The sequence below is a fragment of the Heptranchias perlo genome, chromosome 16, assembly GCF_035084215.1.
Source record: "Heptranchias perlo isolate sHepPer1 chromosome 16, sHepPer1.hap1, whole genome shotgun sequence".
NCBI classification, from domain to species: domain Eukaryota; kingdom Metazoa; phylum Chordata; class Chondrichthyes; order Hexanchiformes; family Hexanchidae; genus Heptranchias; species Heptranchias perlo.
In genome coordinates, this window is record NC_090340.1 from 17,540,110 (window position 1) to 17,558,798 (window position 18,689).

The 18,689-nt window shown below is 44.0% G+C and overlaps 1 protein-coding gene across 1 annotated transcript in view; it reads left to right on the plus strand.

Annotated features, from left to right (window-relative positions):
• The window catches only part of pdpr (pyruvate dehydrogenase phosphatase regulatory subunit), a 92,201-nt gene extending 74,551 nt beyond the window's left edge, over nucleotides 1-17,650 (plus strand). Inside the window, exon 19 of the mRNA XM_067997716.1 lies at nucleotides 16,763-17,650. Coding sequence (XP_067853817.1) covers nucleotides 16,763-16,852 — 90 coding nt within the window. The 3' untranslated portion in view covers nucleotides 16,853-17,650. The remainder of the gene's footprint in view (nucleotides 1-16,762) is intronic.
• Nucleotides 17,651-18,689: the final 1,039 nt, after the last annotated feature.

Genomic DNA, 18,689 nt, shown 5'->3' on the forward strand with positions numbered 1-18,689 from the left:
TGCAGTGTCTTTTCCAATGTGCTGGATATCTGGACGTTCAGAGTCAATTTTTAGCCAATTTTTTAATCTTTGACTCAGAGTAAATACAAGATGGTTGAATGACTCAGTCGGTTAGTGCATGATTCTTTCAGCTCTAAGGTCTGAGTTCCTACCCTGCCCAGACTAACACGATGAAAGTCTCCTTTCTCTGCTGGCTGCAATGATCTTGAGTGAAATCTAAGTGGAACCTGAAAGGAGTGAAACCTTTGGGTAGTCTCAGCCCAGTTGCTGGTGGGAACAAGTCCACAGCACAAGACTATCCATAATTTGGCAGTAACCTGGCAGTTTTTCCTCCATGAAGATATCATAGAATCATAGAATGATACAGCAGAGGAGGAGGCCATTCGGCCCATTGTGCCTGTGCCGGCTCTTTGAAAGAGCCGTCCAATTAGTCCCACTCCCCTGCTCTTTCCCCATAGCCTTTCAAATTTTCCCCCTTCAAGTATTTCCTTTTAAAAGTTACTATTGAATCTGCTTCCACCACCCTTTCAGGCGTTGTATTTCAGATCATAACAACATGCTGTGTAATTTTTTTTTCCTTAGGTCACCTCTGGTTCTTTTGAGAATTACCTTAATATCTGGTGTGGAAATTGGAAATATGATAGTAAAGATGTGCTTCTGAGGTTGAGGTATAGCACATCACAGGGGTATTGTAAGAGGGAGCTTTACCTGTTATACCTGGTGTCACGTTGCGGGATTTTTGATCTTTTTTTTGGGATTCGGTTATGTTTTAATGGTTTTTTTAAAAAACAAAGTGAATTCAAACAGGTTTAAAAAGAAGGGGCACAGGCTGCATGCATTGAACAACATGTATTAAAGCCAGATGAGCCAGTTTGGGGAATGTCTAGTTCAAACTGATACGAGGATCTATTGTCTCATTCCAGGCCCATTAGCCAGGCTGATCAGGGACGTTAAACAATTCACCATCTCATTTCAGGTGGCCAACAAATATTCACACCTATTGTGTGGTGAGGCTGATTCTATTCATGTAGGCACAGCACAAGGTGTCTGCGAAGAATTTACTCCCAGGAGAGGGGGCAGTTGGTTTTGTTTACAGGCCCGGTGGTGAATTCCTGCATGGGAAGGTGGTAGAGACTCTGCTTCCTGACGTCAGGATTAACAGGAAAGAAAAGAAAAAGTATGGTTGGGGCAGTGAAGTTTAAATAAGCGACTGCGCGATGTAGGCGCAAGGCCCACAGCTGGAAACAAACATGTAGGTCAGTGCTTGCAGTTAGAAGTTGCCTAGAAGGAAAAATTATGCCAGGAACAAGTCAGTCAGCCCACAAAAAGGGACAGGGCACACGTTTTTTTTTTATGCTTATGAGGAGAAAAGTCAGATTAAGCTATTGGAATTTGCTTTGACTGTTACTCTCTTTGTTCATTTGCAGTCAGTGAACTAAAGCAGCTTAATGATTCGTATCTGACTGCGTCTTACCAAGTGTTTCTCAGTCTGCCTTTGAAAAGATTGGAGAAGCACGTGTGTGAGAGACACGAATATCCAGTCCAGATCACAAGGGGGCACTATTGTTACACCCCGGGTCACACTATCGTATAGTAAGATAATGTGCAGTATGGACACACTCATAAGCATAAGACTCAGATCACTTATAAAAGTGACCAGCGCTGCTGTGCCTGAGAGAATATCTAAGGCAGACCCGAAACTTGCAACCACGGCTTAGAAGTATTTGATGGGCATTGTAGAAGGAGTTTTAGCCGGCATCCTCTCTGTGGGTACCTGATCAAAAAATGCTCGATACTGGCTGCAAAAAGTGGAACATGTTCCATCCCAGAACAGACTTCCTCCATCTAATCAGAACAATCAAACCTAGAGTGTAATGACATTTTCTATAAGTAGCAGCTGTAAGAGAATAAAATTTTAAAAGGTTTTGTTATTTATTCGACCTGAAAAAGCTAAGTGACCCAAGTAGCATCCTGAGAATAGATGGTAGTAACACCTTTAGGCAACAGTGACCATAACATGATTAAATTGGATGTGATTTGGCATAAACCAGTACCGCAAATCAATATTCAGGTATGCAGCTTTAAAAGGGCCAACTTTAACTGCAGTGAGAGAAAAGTGTTAAACAAAGTGCTTGAGGGGTCATGCTCATGAAAACTTCAGTTTAAGACAAGCGGAATTGCTGTAAGGACATCCAGCAGGATAGGTACATACGAAGGACTGCTAAGTGCAGATTAAAGAAACGTGACCCTAAAAGTATTCGGACAATACAATGAGAAATAAATATGAGGGGGAGAAACTAACCGTCATAGCAGGTTCTACGACTCAACGTAATGACTTCGATATCACTCGCATAGATGTCATAGGCTCAAAACCAATAGATCTCCAGGGATGGATGATATATGTCTCAGGGTGCTAAGTGAAAGGATGAAACTGAGGAACGGCTGACAGTCCTCATGATGTGGAGATGCCGGTGATGGACTGGGGTGGACAAATGTAAGGAATCTTACAACACCAGGTTATAGTCCAACAGTTTTATTTGAAAATCACAAGCTTTTGGAGTCTTTCTCCTTCGTCATGTGAGTGTGGGATTCCATGAAGGTTACCATATATATAGTCAGAGAACGATGCCTGGTGATTACAGATAATCTCTCCAACTGCCCATTGTCAAGGCAATCAAAGTGTTCAGACAGAGAGACATTACATACAGGACTACTGAATATACGAACGGTCAGAGCCCAAAGACAGAGAGAGAGAGAAACATCCGAAAGGAAGAGAAAGAGAGAGAATGACCAGTTCTATTAAAAACAGATTACTTTTTTCGCTGGTGGGGTTACGTGTAGCGTGACATGAACCCAAGATCCCGGTTGAAGCCGTCCTCATGGGTGCGGAACTTGGCTATCAATTTCTGCTCGACGATTTTGCATTGTCGTGTGTCTCGAAGGCCGCCTTGGAGAACGCTTACCCGAAGATCGGTGGCTGAATGTCCTTGACTGCTGAAGTGTTCCCCGACTGGGAGGGAACCCTCCTGTCTGGCGATTGTTGCGAGGTGTCTGTTCATCCGTTGTCGCAGGGTACTCTGTTGGTTGCGTCCCGTGTTAGTCTTCTGAGGAGGTCTATGCGATTTTTCGCTGTGGCCCGTTGGAACTGTCGATCGACGAGTCGAGCATCATATCCCGTTCTTACGAGGGCGTCTTTCAGCGTCTGTAGGTGTCCATTGTGTTCCTCCTCGTCTGAGCAGATCCTGTGTATTCGCAGGGCCTGTCCATAGGGGATGGCCTCTTTGACGTGGTTAGGGTGGAAGCTGGAAAAGTGGAGCATCGTGAGGTTGTCCGTGGGCTTGCGGTAGAGTGAGGTGCTGAGGTGCCCGTCTTTGATGGAGATTCGTGTGTCCAAGAAAGAAACCGATTCTGAGGAGTAGTCCATGGTGAGTTTGATGGTGGGATGGAACTCGTTGATGTTATCGTGTAGTCTCTTCAGTGACTCTTCGCCGTGGGTCCATAGGAAGAAAATGTCGTTGATGTATCTGGTGTATAGCGTTGGTTGGAGGTCCTGTGCAGTGAAGAAGTCGTGCTCGAACTTGTGCATGAAAATGTTGGCGTATTGGGGTGCGAATTTGGTCTCCATGGCTGTTCCGTGTGTTTGGGTAAAGAACTGGTTATCGAAGGTGAAGACATTGTGATCCAGGATGAAGCGGATGAGTTGTCGGATGGCGTCCGGAGATTGGCTGTTGTTGGTGTTGAGTACTGATGCTGTTGCAGCGATGCCGTCATCGTGGGGGATACTGGTGTAGAGTGCCGAGACGTCCATCGTGGTGAGAAGTGTTCCTGGTTCAACTGGTCCGTGGGTGCTGAGTTTTTGTAGGAAGTCTGTAGTGTCGCGACAGAAGCTGGGGGTTCCCTGTATGATGGGTTTCAGGATGCCCTCGACGTATCCAGAGAGGTTCTCACACAGGGTTCCGTTGCCTGATACGATAGGACATCCGGGTGTGTTGGCTTTGTGTATCTTTGGGAGGCAGTAGAAGTCTCCCACGCGGGGAGTACGTGGGATGAGAGCACGTAGGATGCTTTGAAGGTTTGGATTGAAGGTCTTGATCAGTTTGTTGAGCTGGTGGGTGTGTTCTTTGGTCGGATCTGCGGGTAACCGTCTGTAGTGTTCCTGGTTGTCCAGTTGTCGGTATGCTTCTTTGCAATAGTCCGTTCTGTTCTGTATGACGATGGCTCCTCCTTTGTCCGCTGGTTTGATGACGATGTTGCGGTTGGTCTTGATAGCGTCGATGGTGTTGCGTTGTGCTCGGGTGACATTCTGGACTGTCTTCTGAGTGCGGCTGATGAATCCGGCGTTGACGCATCTCCTGACAGCTTGAGCATACATGTCAAGCTTAGGGCAGCGACCCTCCGGAGGAGTCCAGTTTGACTCTTTCTTCTTCGGTTGCTGTACCACGGATCCCTCTGTCTGCTGTTCCGGATCGTTGATTGTCTCATTGGGATCGCTGCTGAAATCTTGGGATTTGTGGAAGAATTCCCGGAGCCTCATTCTCCTGATGAATTCCTCTGTGTCCGCCGCGAGACCAATGGGGTCCATTTTGGTGGTGGGGCAGAAATTGAGCCCTCGGCTGAGAACTTCGATTTCGTCTGGTTGAAGGGTGTGGTCGGACAAATTGACGATAGACTTCCCTGTGGTTGCAACCGTGGTACTGGGGGAGGCTTGGTTGATGCTGGTGGTGATGCCGAGTTTCTCAAGCTTCCTGCTCTTGGTTTTCATGTAGGCAGCGTAGTTCCGTTGACTCGTCTATTTGGCGGTGTCTCGTAGCTGGTCTGCTGTGTCCTGAGTACAGGTTGAGAGTATGGACTCTATGTTGGTTTCGAGGTACGGGCACCTCAGCACCTCACTCTACCGCAAGCCCACGGACTATTGCAAAGAAGCATACCGACAACTGGACAACCAAGAACACTACAGACAGTTACCCACAGATCCGACCAAAGAACACACCCACCAGCTCAACAAACTGATCAAGACCTTCGATCCAGACCTTCAAAGCATCCTACGCGCTCTCATCCCACGTACTCCCCGCGTGGGAGACTTCTACTGCCTCCCAAAGATACACAAAGCCAACACACCCGAACATCCTATCGTATCAGGCAACTGAACCCTGTGTGAGAACCTCTCTGGATATGTCGAGGGCATCCTGAAACCCATCGTACAGGGAACCCTCAGCTTCTGTCGCGACACTACAGACTTCCTACAAAAACTCAGCACCCACGAACCAGTTGAACCAGGAACACTTCTCACCACGATGGACGTCTCGGCACTCTACACCAGTATCCCCCACGATGACGGCATCGCTGCAACAGCATCAGTACTCAACACCAACAACAGCCAATCTCCGGACGCCATCCGACAACTCATCCGCTTCATCCTGGATCACAATGTCTTCACCTTCGATAACTAGTTCTTTACCCAAACACACGGAACAGCCATGGGGACCAAATTCGCACCCCAATACGCCAACATTTTCATGCACAAGTTCGAGCACGACTTCTTCACTGCACAGGACCTCCTACCAACGTTATACACCAGATACATCGACGACATTTTCTTCCTATGGACCCACGGCGAAGAATCACTGAAGAGACTACACGATGACATCAACAAGTTCCATCCCACCATCAAACTCATCATGGACTACTCCTCAGAATCGGTTTCTTTCTTGGACACATGAATCTCCATCAAAGACGGGCAACTCAGCACCTCACTCTACCGCAAGCCCACGGACAACCTCACGATGCTCCACTTTTCCAGCTTCCACCCTAACCACGTCAAAGAGGCCATCCCCTATGGACAGGCCCTGCGAATACACAGGATCTGCTCAGACAAGGAGGAACATGATGGACACCTACAGACGCTGAAAGACGCCCTAGTAAGAACGGGATATGACGCTTGACTCGTCGATCGACAGTTCCGACGGGCCACAGCGAAAAATCACATAGACCTCCTCAGAAGACTAACACGGGACGCAACCAACAGAGTACCCTTCGTCGTCCAGTACTTCCCCGGAGCGGAGAAACTACACCATGTTCTCCGCAGCCTTCAACATGTCATCGATGACGACGAACACCTCGCTAAGGCCATCCCCACGCCTCCACTACTCGCCTTCAAACAGCCACCCAACCTCAAACAGACCATCGTTCGCAGCAAATTACCCAGCTTTCAGGAGAACAGCGTCCATGACACCACACAACCCTGCCACGGCAACCTCTGCAAGACATGCCAGATCATCGACACAGATACCACCATCACACGAGAGGACACCAGGTACATGGTTCATACTCCTGTGACTCGGCCAACGTTGTCTACCTCATACGTTGCAGGAAAGGGTTCCCCGAAGCATGGTATATTGGCGAGATCATGCAGACACTGCGACAACGGATGAACGGACACCGCGCAACAATCGCCAGACAGGAGGGTTCCCTCCCAGTCGGGGAACACTTCAGCAGTCAAGGACATTCAGCCACCGATCTTCAGGTAAGCGTTCTCCAAGGCGGCCTTCGAGACACACAACAACGCAAAATCGTCGAGCAGAAATTGATAGCCAAGTTCCGCACCCATGAGGACGGCCTCAACCGGGATCTTGGGTTCATGTCACGCTACACGTAACCCCACCAGTCCTCATGAGGGAGTCAATTAACTCAAGGAGGCTCCACCAGATTGGAAACAAACTGAGCAATTGATTGTACTCCAACAATGGGCCAGATATTGCTGTGCACGGTGTTAGCCATTCGTTACATTTGCACTTGCCCATAGACTTTCTATGGGGTTTTGCACGGGAAGTTGCTGTTAGCAGGCAATCCAAACAACGTGGCGCCCTCTACAGGGCATCTGGGATCTGTGTGAACAGGGCAAGCAACTGTGTCTCCCCATTACCAGATTGAAGAATCGCTAATAAGCAGCACAATTTCTGAACCAGGAAGTGTAAGTTCGAATAGTGAATGCAATGTCAAATCAGGTACAGAAAGCGAAATAAAGAGGGAGAGAGATAAAAGAGAAAGAAGGAAAAAGGGAAAAAAAAGTATTTATATTTTTTAAAAAATCTCCAACAATTAAAAGCTGAAGGAATGAGACTCCATTTATAAAAGTTAATTTTCAGTGCCAGAGAGGTTGTTTGGCAGTAATTAAGACTTATCACACCGTTGAAAGGGTGCTTAGACTGGAATGGACAAGCCCTAACTTATTGTGGCGAGTTTAGTCCTTATCTATGATATCAGTATGGGAGCTTCAAGCCATTCAATACATTTAAACGGGGAGCCAGACGGCGAGATGCCATTTTCATGTAGCTTACGGAGGAGCAGCACATCTCGGACAGCAACTTCTGGATTTTCGTGTTTAACTGCGCATCGCCACTCGCCAGAAGTTGCTGTCTGATTTGCGCATTAAGAATGGTGAGTGCTGTTAGCCTCACCATCATTTTCACAGCAAAATCTGGGCCATTATGTTTGAGGGAAAGGCCAAGCCATTCAATTCAAATATGAAATCTGGCAGATTTTATTTGTATACACGTTTGACAGCCTTTTTGGCATTTGAGACACATAGTTAAATTTCCTTTGCCCCAATTATTTATTTTGAAAAGTATTTCTCAGCCTGTCTTGTTAAAATAGAGTATTCCATTGAATATTGTGTTCTGTTCTGGTCAGTGAGGCACAAGGGAAGCATTCCCAATGAAAGACCATGTCGCTGATGCTAGTTGAGCTAGATGCTCGCTGACTGAGTTGTGAGGAAATGTGATAAAATTTGGGCCCTTCAGCCTTGAAAAGAGACAAATGGGAGGGGAGCTTATAGAGATATATACACAATACCAAATGGAATATAAACGATAATCCCGTAGTAGTTGTAATTGTACAAACTCAGCATAGCACTATATGTTCAGACTTACTTCTCTTGCAGTCACCTTTTATTCCTCTCCTTTCTCCGTTTAAAAACTCAACGTGTTAACCATTGAGCAGATCACCTTGTAAGATTTACAGAAAGTAATCTCAACCTTTGCAGCAATCCGTTGTTTACCTTTACAGTAACTTGTAGTACTACCCTAGCCAGCCTTAGGTTCACCCAATGAGTGGCAGACTCAGCAATATCCACAAACAATCTGTGAGATAGTTTCTCAATAATAATCATTTCAAAAATAAAAATTAGTAAACTTATATACTCTGTCACACAGGGTACTCAATAGTACCATTTCAACCATAATTGTAACAAAATACATGAGGAAAGCTCCCTCCACTCCCCTCATTTTTGTTTCTACTTGTGCACTTAACCTCAAAAGAATCTTTATGCTTAATCTTTCCATCTTCAATACCAATAACGAAGGAGGTTGCTGACTAGTAGCAGTACAGTATACAATGTTAACAGCTGTACTGTATTATGATAAGCAACAGTCAAAACCACAAGCAACGCTGTCATGAAGGAAACTTTACACAACACACACTGCTACTTTGCATGCACAGCTATGATCATGACAAAATACTTAAGCATTTTATTAAAAATACCTGAGATGTTTTAACTTGCATACAGCCAGAAGATGATCATAGCCTAGGGATTACATTAGCATTATTAGTGCTCTAAGATCCAGATTGATCAAAGAAACACAATAGAGTTTGCCTATAATCTTGATTTAAGAAAATCTACAATGAAGAATTTATGAATAAATGTTAGGACCACAATTGCATAAGTTGGCAGTACTAAAGGTTATGGATTGAGGTTACAATTTACACAAGGGAGCAACAACAGACCCTTATTTTTCTAGCTACACCCATGGCATAATGATTTGGGCTTTGCAGAAAGCTCAATAATTGAACCTAGGTTGGGAGTATGGTTAGACCTTGAGTTTGCAATAAGGCTGGATTGGTCTAAAGCATTACTCCTGGAGCTGAAGTATGCATGAAGATAATTTGCTGATGATAAGGTAAATGTGGTAGTTTTTTGTTTACTGTGCCAGTGAACTCTCCAGTTGTGGATGTTTTGTATTCTTACCCCGTGGCTGTCTCTCAGCACTGATGGTATTGTTAGGCTGCAGTTCGACTGACATTTCCAACAGAAGTCTTCACTCTTTATCACAAACAAGAGATTTCTGGATAAAAGATTTTTAAAAATTTGAAAAAAAATCTACTGGGGAAAAGACAGACTGATACCTGCAGTATTTACAATTATTCTAGATATTAAAATGCTTACACTAATTTTCTGTCATACAGAAATAATGATCAGAAACTAGTTCCCAGTATAGTTTTACAAAGAATTCCTGCAAACTGCTTAGCCGTATTTGTTGAAGTTATAATACAACAACAAGTTCCATTTATATAGTGCCATTAATGTATAAAACGTCCCATGGTACTTTACAGAGAAATAATTTATGGATATTGAGCCATGGGAGAGAGGTTAGATGTTATTGAAGGCTAGATCAAAAAGGTGGGTTTGGAAAAGAGTTTAAGAAGGAACAGAGATGTAGAAAGGCATAGGGGTTAGGGAGGGAGTTCAAGAGAGTAGGGTCAAGGCAATTGACAGCTCTACCAACGATGGTAGGCTGAAGGAGGTAGAGGATTGAAGGGGTGGGAGGGGATGTTTGGCTGGAGGAAGTTGGCACATGGACAGAGCTGAAAGACCACAGAAGGACTTCAAAATGATAACGAGAATTTTAAATTGGCTTTATTGGGTACAGAGACAATGTAGGTCAGCAAGGCCAGGGTTGATGAGCAAGCAATACTTAGTGCAGGATAAGATATGGGCAATTGCATTTTGCACAAGTTTAAGTTAATGGAAGGTGGACAATAGTAGGACAAGAGAGCACTGGAATAATGGGAGTCTGGAGTGAAAAATTGAGGATAAGGGTTTCAGCAGCAAAGGGGGAGAGGGTTAGGTAGGGGTGGAGATAGAAAACGTTGCTGAGGTAGAAGCAAGGAATTTGGCAGATGTAAAGAATGTGGGGTATGAAGTTCAACTGTAGGTCAAAGGTGACACCAAAGTTGTGCATAGTTTTATGCAGCCTGAGTGATTGTCAGGGGAGGGTGATGGCATCAGGAGCAAGAGAGCAGAGCTTACGGTGGACACAGAAAATGATTGCTTTGATCCTCCTGATGTTTAGCTGAAGGGAGTTGTGGTCTATCCAAGTTGTAGCCAACAGCACACTAACGGTTTTAGGGTTGAGAGAAGTGATGACTAGGTAGTGCTGAATAGGTAGTGCTAGGTATCATCAGTGTACATATGGATGTTGACTTCACGCATACACATAATGCCACCGAGGGGCAGAAGACAAGGCAGGGGGCAAGAATAGATCCTTTGGGGAGATGTTCTGATTTCAGTCAGATGGGTAGGACTGGAAACATGCAAAAGCTGTCCCATGGGGATGGATACCATAGCGAGGTGATGGAGCAGGAGGGTAAAGAGGGATAATACACCTTGATCACAGTCACAGAGGATATCACTCATAAATTTGGCTAAGGCTATTTCAGTGCTGTGAGATGGGTGCAAACCAGACGAAAGAGATTCGAACATCAGAGATGGACAAGGAGCAAAGATGCGATGCCATACTCGAGGACCTTAGGGGGGCTAAGAATGGGATGATAGGGAAGATGAATGGATCAAGGGAACCTTGTGAACTAGCTGGCTGATGACAGTAGTTTTGAAGGGGAGAGGGCCAGTGCTAGAGGAAAGGAACCGTTAACAATGTCAGCTGTCTTGGGGGACAGGAAGGGTGGTTGAGTGAGCAGGAGTGGAGTGGAGAGAGCATCAAAGGAGCAGGAGATAGGTCTCCTGGAAGAGATGAGTTTGGAAAGTGCAAAGGGAGGAAATAAGGGATAAACTTCAAAGTGATGAAGGTTCAGGGCTTCAGTTTGCAATCCTCTGACTTGCGGGTGCAAAGATGGGACTGTACCAAAAAGCCTATGGAACCTGCCTATATTGCAGGGAGACCTTAAATATCGTGAAAAGAAAAATTAAAATCTTTAAAACAGAACTGCAAAATTGAACAGGGGCCTTGCTGGTGATTACAGGCGGCTGAACCTGATAGGCGCAGCATGCCATTGGACAATAATACTAGAACTTTGTGAGGCCCCGAGCCCCAGGCAGGACCTGCATGCAGCACTAGCCTCATCAGAAAATCACAGGTGCACTGCAATGCCCTAAGAGTTAAACTCACCCACATGTACTGAGATTTTAGGAAGCGTATCAAAGAGATTTCTTCACGTGGGTATCAAGCATATATGTAGACACCTTGGTGACTTTATTGAGATGCAATGGTGTGATTTACTAATGCAGAGACCATCATCACTAGATACTATAAAATATAAGTATGCTTTCTATATCATACATCCTACACCAGGATCCTCAATGCATGTGAACTTACATCTTTTAAATAAATTCTGCATTGTAAGATTGAATTTATCATACGTTATTGGCTGCGGTGTGAAACAATTAATGCAGCGTACCACAGAATGGAGACACAATAGGCAGCTCTCCAGAAGCATAGTGTAAAACACTCTCTACAATCCCAGCACCAGATCTCAATGTAGCTAAATATTTTATGGGAAAAACTTCACATCAACAGAGATCCAACAATGAAAGAAAAACACTTGAATTTATGAAGTGCCTTATCACATCAAAATGTCTCAAAGCACTTCACGCAGCTGTAATTACTGTTGAAATTCAGTGACTGTTGTTATGTAGACAAACATGGCAGCAATGCACCAGTGATGTCCCACAAACAGCAAATGAGATGAATAATTAGTTAATCTGTTTTTGTTTGGTGGTATTGGTTGGGGCCAGGTCACCAGAAGAACATCCATCTGAACAGGCAGACAAACCTTGGTTTCGTATCTCACCTGAAGGATGGCACTGCTTCATCACCGCACTGGAGTGTCGGACCAGAGCCCGCTCAAATCCTGGTGTGGTCTCAAACCTATGAGAGTTGAAGGCAAGAGTCTACCACCTAAGTCAAGCTCACCCAATGATTATGATAATTTAAATATACAGACACACACAAAAAAATCTCATTATACACTAGTTAGGTTCTGCTGTTTAGGGAGGAACGTGGCTTGAAGATGCAGTGTTTGGTCACTGTTTTTTCACTTCCGAGACTCAATCCAGCCCAGGCTGGATGAAAGTCCCTTTTCTCCGCCAGCTACAAGGGCCCTATATGGAACGAGTTCACCAGACAATCCAATGGCCTTAAAGGTACAGTCCAGCTGACAAATAAACCTGACAAATGTGACTCAGGCCTAAACATTTGAAAGGTCCTCTGTTATAAAAATTCATAAATGCACACAAGAAATGTATCAGAAACTTTAATGTCTGGACAATATTCAGGAAAGTATCCATTACAATCTACAAACTGAACAAAATTATTCTTAAAAAAAAATCAGAATTACTGTACCATGATAGAGGTATCCAGTATTGCGTATGTCCTGCAGTCAGTCCTCTAATGACTGTTCTCCTTGGTTACTCTTTACTGTTTCTGGATTGTGCCGTTAATTGTGAAGTCACAATATAGGAGATTCTGATGTCACAGGGCTGTAGGTAACTTCCTGTTCCAGTATTACATTGTGACATTTTTTGATACGAAACACTGAAGTGTAAGTGGTTGGGGGATACGTGGAGTACAATCAATTGCTCACTGACAAACCTGGTATTCACACTCTTGTAAAATTCTCATCCTTATGTTTAAGTTGCTCCATCGTTTTGTCTCTCCATATTTCCGCAACCTCCTCCAGCACTACCCTCTTCCCCCTGTTCCTCTAACTCTCGCCTCATGTACCCCCACGTCCCTCCATTATCGGTCATGCCTAAAGCCGTCTAGTCCACAAGCTCTGAAATGCACTCCCTGACCTCCTCCACCTCCCTCTTCTCTTTTAAGATCCTCCTTAAAACCTCTGATCAAGCTTTTGGTCACCCCTCCAAACATCATCTTCAGCCCAGTGTCTCTTTTTTCCTTATGCAGCTGTAAAGTGCCTTGGGACATCTTTACTACATTGAAGACCCTATATAAATGCAAATTGTTGTACTCTTGTTCATAAAGCAGCCCAGTTAATGTAGATTTATATAAGTTGTATAATTACTCCATCATTTAATCTTGTTTAAACAATTTTTATTATTTATTGGGGCATTTTCCTTTTCCTTCCTTTTAAAATAATTTTCACCAGTTAGAAGAAAATCAAATGTGGAAATGGTCTAAAAAGGCACTGGCAGCTCTTCCACAAGTTGATCCAAGTTACAGGGCTTGTTATAGGCTGCAGTGTACAACATATCTTTACTCTCTTGCTTTGGTAATGGCTTGAGAAAGCAAGCAGAAGTGTGGCAGAAGAGACACAAGAGATTATGAACAATTTGGTGTGAAATATTGCGAATCCTTTATAACGTGTACATGGAATGATCCAGAGGTTCTGCAGCATTTTGGTCACATCCATCACTAGCCAAGAAACTGTACCTGGACATGTCAAGTGACCTATCCGGTGTCTGCACTTCACAAGATAGGCTGCTGCACATTGCCCTGCTCACAATACCTGGATCAGGCACAGCCTTTCCTGTAGAAGTGAAGGTTACCACATCATGAAGCTTTCATGTTTTGCATTTTTCCAAGCCACCCCAGAAAACAGCGGTCACATCAGGCACATTTGCAGTGCACTCTCAGCAAAGTGACATCCATTATTCTTAGTTTTATTATCGGAGATTTAAAATGGGTAACTGCTTTCTTTGTCATTTTCCAAACCAAATTACAGACTTATAAATATTACAATGAAGGTACACGCTGAAGCGACTCTATCACAGACTGGCACCCAATCATCATCTCAAGGCCTCTTCATGAGAAGTGGTGCTGCTGCTGTTGCAATCAGTCCCAGTAACAAGAATAGCAAATCAAGGCTGTGAACCTGTATATAAAGGAATTTGATCTGTGCACACTCTGCCTCACATGCAACCAAATGAATAGAGCAAGCAATCAATCAATCACCTCACTGAACAATCTGCTTAAAGGGAAGGTGAGGGTTAGACAAATACATTATTCACCTTTATGTCACCATTCAAATTAAAGTACTGTCCGCTGTACACTACTGATAAGGTAGCCTCAGCAACAAAGAAAAATCAAGTGGATGCCTGGCCCTTGCAATACATTAGGCACCAGAGATCACCTCCACTATAGCTTACTGCCAGCGAGAGTCAATAGGAACAGGAGGAGGCCAGGAGATGCCTAGACCTGAATTTTATGATTTGTTCTGATTTAGAGGAAACATAACTGATAAATGTGAATGGAGCATCCATTAAAATGGTCTGCTGGAGGGTAAAGAGGGAAGGGATAAAAGGCTAAACATTAGTGGATAGACCCATTGCAATTTCTTGTGATGTGACATTCCTCTGTCCAGTATTTTAACTGAGTTATTAACCCATTATAATCTACAAACTGAACCAAAAAAATGGTTTAAGAGTTGCTTACCTTCTAATTAGTTACTTTTAGGTGCGGTCTTGGTCAGAATTAACTTTACAAACAAGCGCTTTACAAATAAGTGAAAATCCACAGGGCACCAAAAGGCAGTGTGACTGGCAAACAATGAAAGAACATGCACAATTATCAGATTTAAGGCAGTGTCTGTATCCATATAGCCTCTTATACTAAAGAAGATAAGGTGCATCTATGCTGGAGGAGTACAGTGCAGGGCAGATACATGGGGGTTAATTTTAACCCCCAAAAACAGGTGGGCTGGGGGCGGGTAGTGAAAATAGTTGAATTCTTCAGCAAGACTGCATCCTGGCTCCAATGCGCCCACATCCAGGTTTAACCCCGGTGTGTTAGGATGCGCGTGCACAACAGAAAACCGGAAGTCCCGTCCCCACTTAAAGCCGGCAGGCTGATACTTAAATGGGCAATATACTTCATTGCGACAGTTGAGGCACTTAAATTTTTGGGTATTAGAAACGTAAAATGAATTTAACCTTATCTGTTCAGGTTTCCCATTGTTTCTGATTCATGTCAGGTGAAAGCAGGTGGGAAGGGCTGGATGCATGAAGTGAGTGCCTTTATTGCATAGCTTGTGGGCCAGGATGAGCATGAGTGCTACATCCAGGCCCAACAATCTCTGCTGGCGCGATTGGACCCCCACGACGGCCACCACACCCCCCCCCCCAAGATGGCCTCCGCCCCCCCAACATTCACATTGTCCTCCGATCTTCCCCACAACCTGATCACCTTCTGGCCCGTGATGTCCTCCACAGCCCACCCCCCTCCCCCATGTCCTCCAGGGCCCACGATCTCTTCCTCCCTCCTCTCCGATTCCCGCCCGCCAGCCTGTCCAACCAGGCTGGCTGCCGGGTGCGAAACCCAGAAGTAAAATTTATTGCCCTCATTAAGGTCGCGATTGCAGATTGCAACCCACCAACTTTACTTCTGGGTTTCGTGTCCGATTATCTCTTCCTCCTACCCCCATCCCGCTCCCTTCCCGCCTCCATGTAAAAAAAAGTGTAAATGACACTTAGACAAATGAAACTGTGGGTCTAGAAATCTGCCGTTGCATTAAGGTCCCATGTTAAAGTAAAGGTAGGGAGTGGGGCTTATGCAGTTGCACCCTTCTGATTTTGAAAATGGCAAATCTTTTGATTTGGATCAGAAATGTAAGGCTTTGGGTAAAGCCTACGTGCTAGCGCTGGGTGAGTGTAAAAATGTTTCCACATACATTTTGTGGATATACGATCTACTTGCAACTCTCTGGTTTGTTTTTTCTTCCAAACTGCTGCCACATGAATAAAATTTTCCTTTCATTGGGCGATTTTTGTTCACAGTAGTTGACATTTAAGAAAGAATTTGCATTTATCACATCTCTCAGGGACATTCCAAAATGCTTCACATACAATGAATTACAGATGTGTAGTGATCCCTTAACACTTCTCAAACAATTAACGAGTCACTTGACTTAGTCAGTTCATTAATCGAGCTGTGGAGCGCATAGTCATAATATAGAATAGCTCAAGAACAGCAAAGAAAATTTTGCTTTATCAACCAGGCAATGCAAGTCCTTGTGAACTGTGTAATGGAGCATTGCAGGGACAATTGGTGGTGGTGGGGGGGGTGGCGGCGTGTGATGGCCCCTAACCATACAAAGGGAAAGGCAGAAGTGGAAGCACATCGTAGAGAGATAGCGGACAAAAAAAAGAGAAATATGTTACGAGATTTAAAGAGGAGCACAAAGTGAAGCATAAATATTAATGCAAAGTAGCAGCTTGGGGCATCCATGGATGTGATGGAAAGTTGTATTTGTAAAACATCTATACTATAATATGCTGCACTGACGCACACAAATGTCAACAAGATCGTAGCAAGTGAAAATAGCAATTATGTAAATGATATTAATGATGCGAGAAACAACGCACTGTACAGCCAAATCACCATGTCTCACTACGTTTAAAGCCAAACCTTGCACATAATCGTAGAGCACAGCATGGAACAGACGGTGGACCCTCAGACCACAGATCACTGACTCCACACGAGGAAGCTTTTTACAAGCTGCTCAGGAGGGAGACCTTAGAAGACAAGGGATTTGTGGAGGTTGGAGGACAGCACAGAACTCATGGTACATACCATAAGTATTATTGATATATTCTATGATTTGCATATGTAACAGGAACATGTCCACACAGAGCGATTGTGAACAGGTATGTAATAGAGTATGTATCGGAAATGCAGTACCCATACGGATAAATGCGCTTATTTACTCATACATACATCTGCTCTCTTCACAGATCAAGATCACAGCGAAACTGCAGTCAAACCTGAACTCAGCAACAGATTCCATATTGTTGCAGGACTTTGTACGTGGCACAGAAATATGAAGCTAATGTTGCACACAAATCTCATTGTGCCCATAAAGCACCCTTCCAACAAAAGCTACTTGCATGCTGTACGTTCATGGATTCACAAGTTGTTGTAGGTTAGCCATTTGGATATCTTTGATCTTCATAATTTCAACATTTGTACATTTTGCACCTTCTTCTAGGATAAGGCAACATAAAACAGATGTGAGTAAAGGCAAACCAGAAGGGGATCTTGCGACTACCTGTTATTAACATGTGGCTCATGGCTGTCACAAGTAGGTAGTGAGCCAGGGCTGAAGAGGTCACCAAGAAGGCTCTTCAAATAATGGTAGCGTGCTATAAAAGGAAGGCATCTTGACTGCTACCAGAGCAATAAGCAGGCAACAAGTGCAGAATTTTGTGTATATGGTCACAGACCATCTGCACATTAATTGAACGGAATCTCTTTCTGCCCATGAAGAGGGTAATGTTAAGGGTAAGGTGAGTTTGAGCCTCCTCATGCACTTTCCTCTGCCATGCCCAGGCAGCTAGCTAATGTAGTACCTGTTTCAAGACACCTGCTTCCTAGGTCTTCTGTGTTTCAGGCTGACCTCTAAACCTCGACCACTGCAACATACCTGCCAAAACCTCCTACACTCACGATTGCTGACAAAACACTCTCTGTACTTTTCACTTGAGTCACAGTTGTGCTGATCCTTCAAAAGTTTCCTGTTTGTTAAGCTGACTAACGCCAGATCTGATGTAGAGTAAACTACTCACTTCTATTTGACCGTGTAGCTGCGGAATGCTGCAAAAGTACTTCAACAATGACCTTAACAAAGCCTCAATAAATAATAATTGGCTCTTTTCCTTCTTTTTCCTCATATTAATTAATCCATTTTTGGTGAGGCACAAATCCTTAGAGCAGTATTAAGCATAGATGTCAAGGAACATACAGGGTAAGATAAGGCAGAAAAGGAAAGCTTAAATCAGAAACTGAGACTCAATACTACAGAAAGCCTAGAGGAGTATAAAAAGTGCAGGGGTGAAATTAAAAAGGAATTTAGGAAAACAAAGAGAGGGTATGAAACAATATTGGCAAATAAAATCAAGGAAAACCCAAAGATGTTTTATAAATACATTAAGAGCAAGAAGATAACTAAGAAAAGAGTAGGGCCTATTAGAGACCAAAAAGGTAACCTATGTGTGGAGACGGAAGATGTTGGTATGGTTCTTAATGAATACTTTGAGTCTGTCTTCACAAAAGAGAGGGACGATGCAGACATTGTAGTTAAGGAAGGAGGAGTGTGAAATATTGGATGGAATAAACTTAGTGAGAGAGGAAGTATTAAGGGGATTAGCATCTTTGAAAGTAGATAAATCATCAGGGCTGGATGAAATGTATCCCAGGCTGTTAAAAGAAGCAAAGGAGGAAATAGCAGAGGATCTGACCATCATTTTCCAATCCTCCCAGGATACAGGCATGGTGCCGGAGGATTGGAGGACTGCTAACGTTGTACCATTGTTTAAAAAGGGAGCGAGGGATAGACTGAATAATTACAGGCCAGTCAGTCTAACCTCGTTGGTGGGCAAATTATTGGAATCAATTCTGAGGGACAGGATAAACAATCACTTAGAAAGGCACAGAGTAATCAAAGACAGTCAGCATGGATTTGTTAAGGGAAGGTCGTTTCTGACTAACTTCATTGAATTTTTTGAGGCGTTAACAAGGAGGGTCGATGAGGGTAATGCATTTGATGTAGTCTACATGGATTTTAGCAAGGCTTTTGACAAGGTCCCACATGGCAGACTGGTCAGAAAAGTACAAGCCCATGGGATCCAAGGGAGAGTGGCAAGTTGGATCCAAAATTGGCTC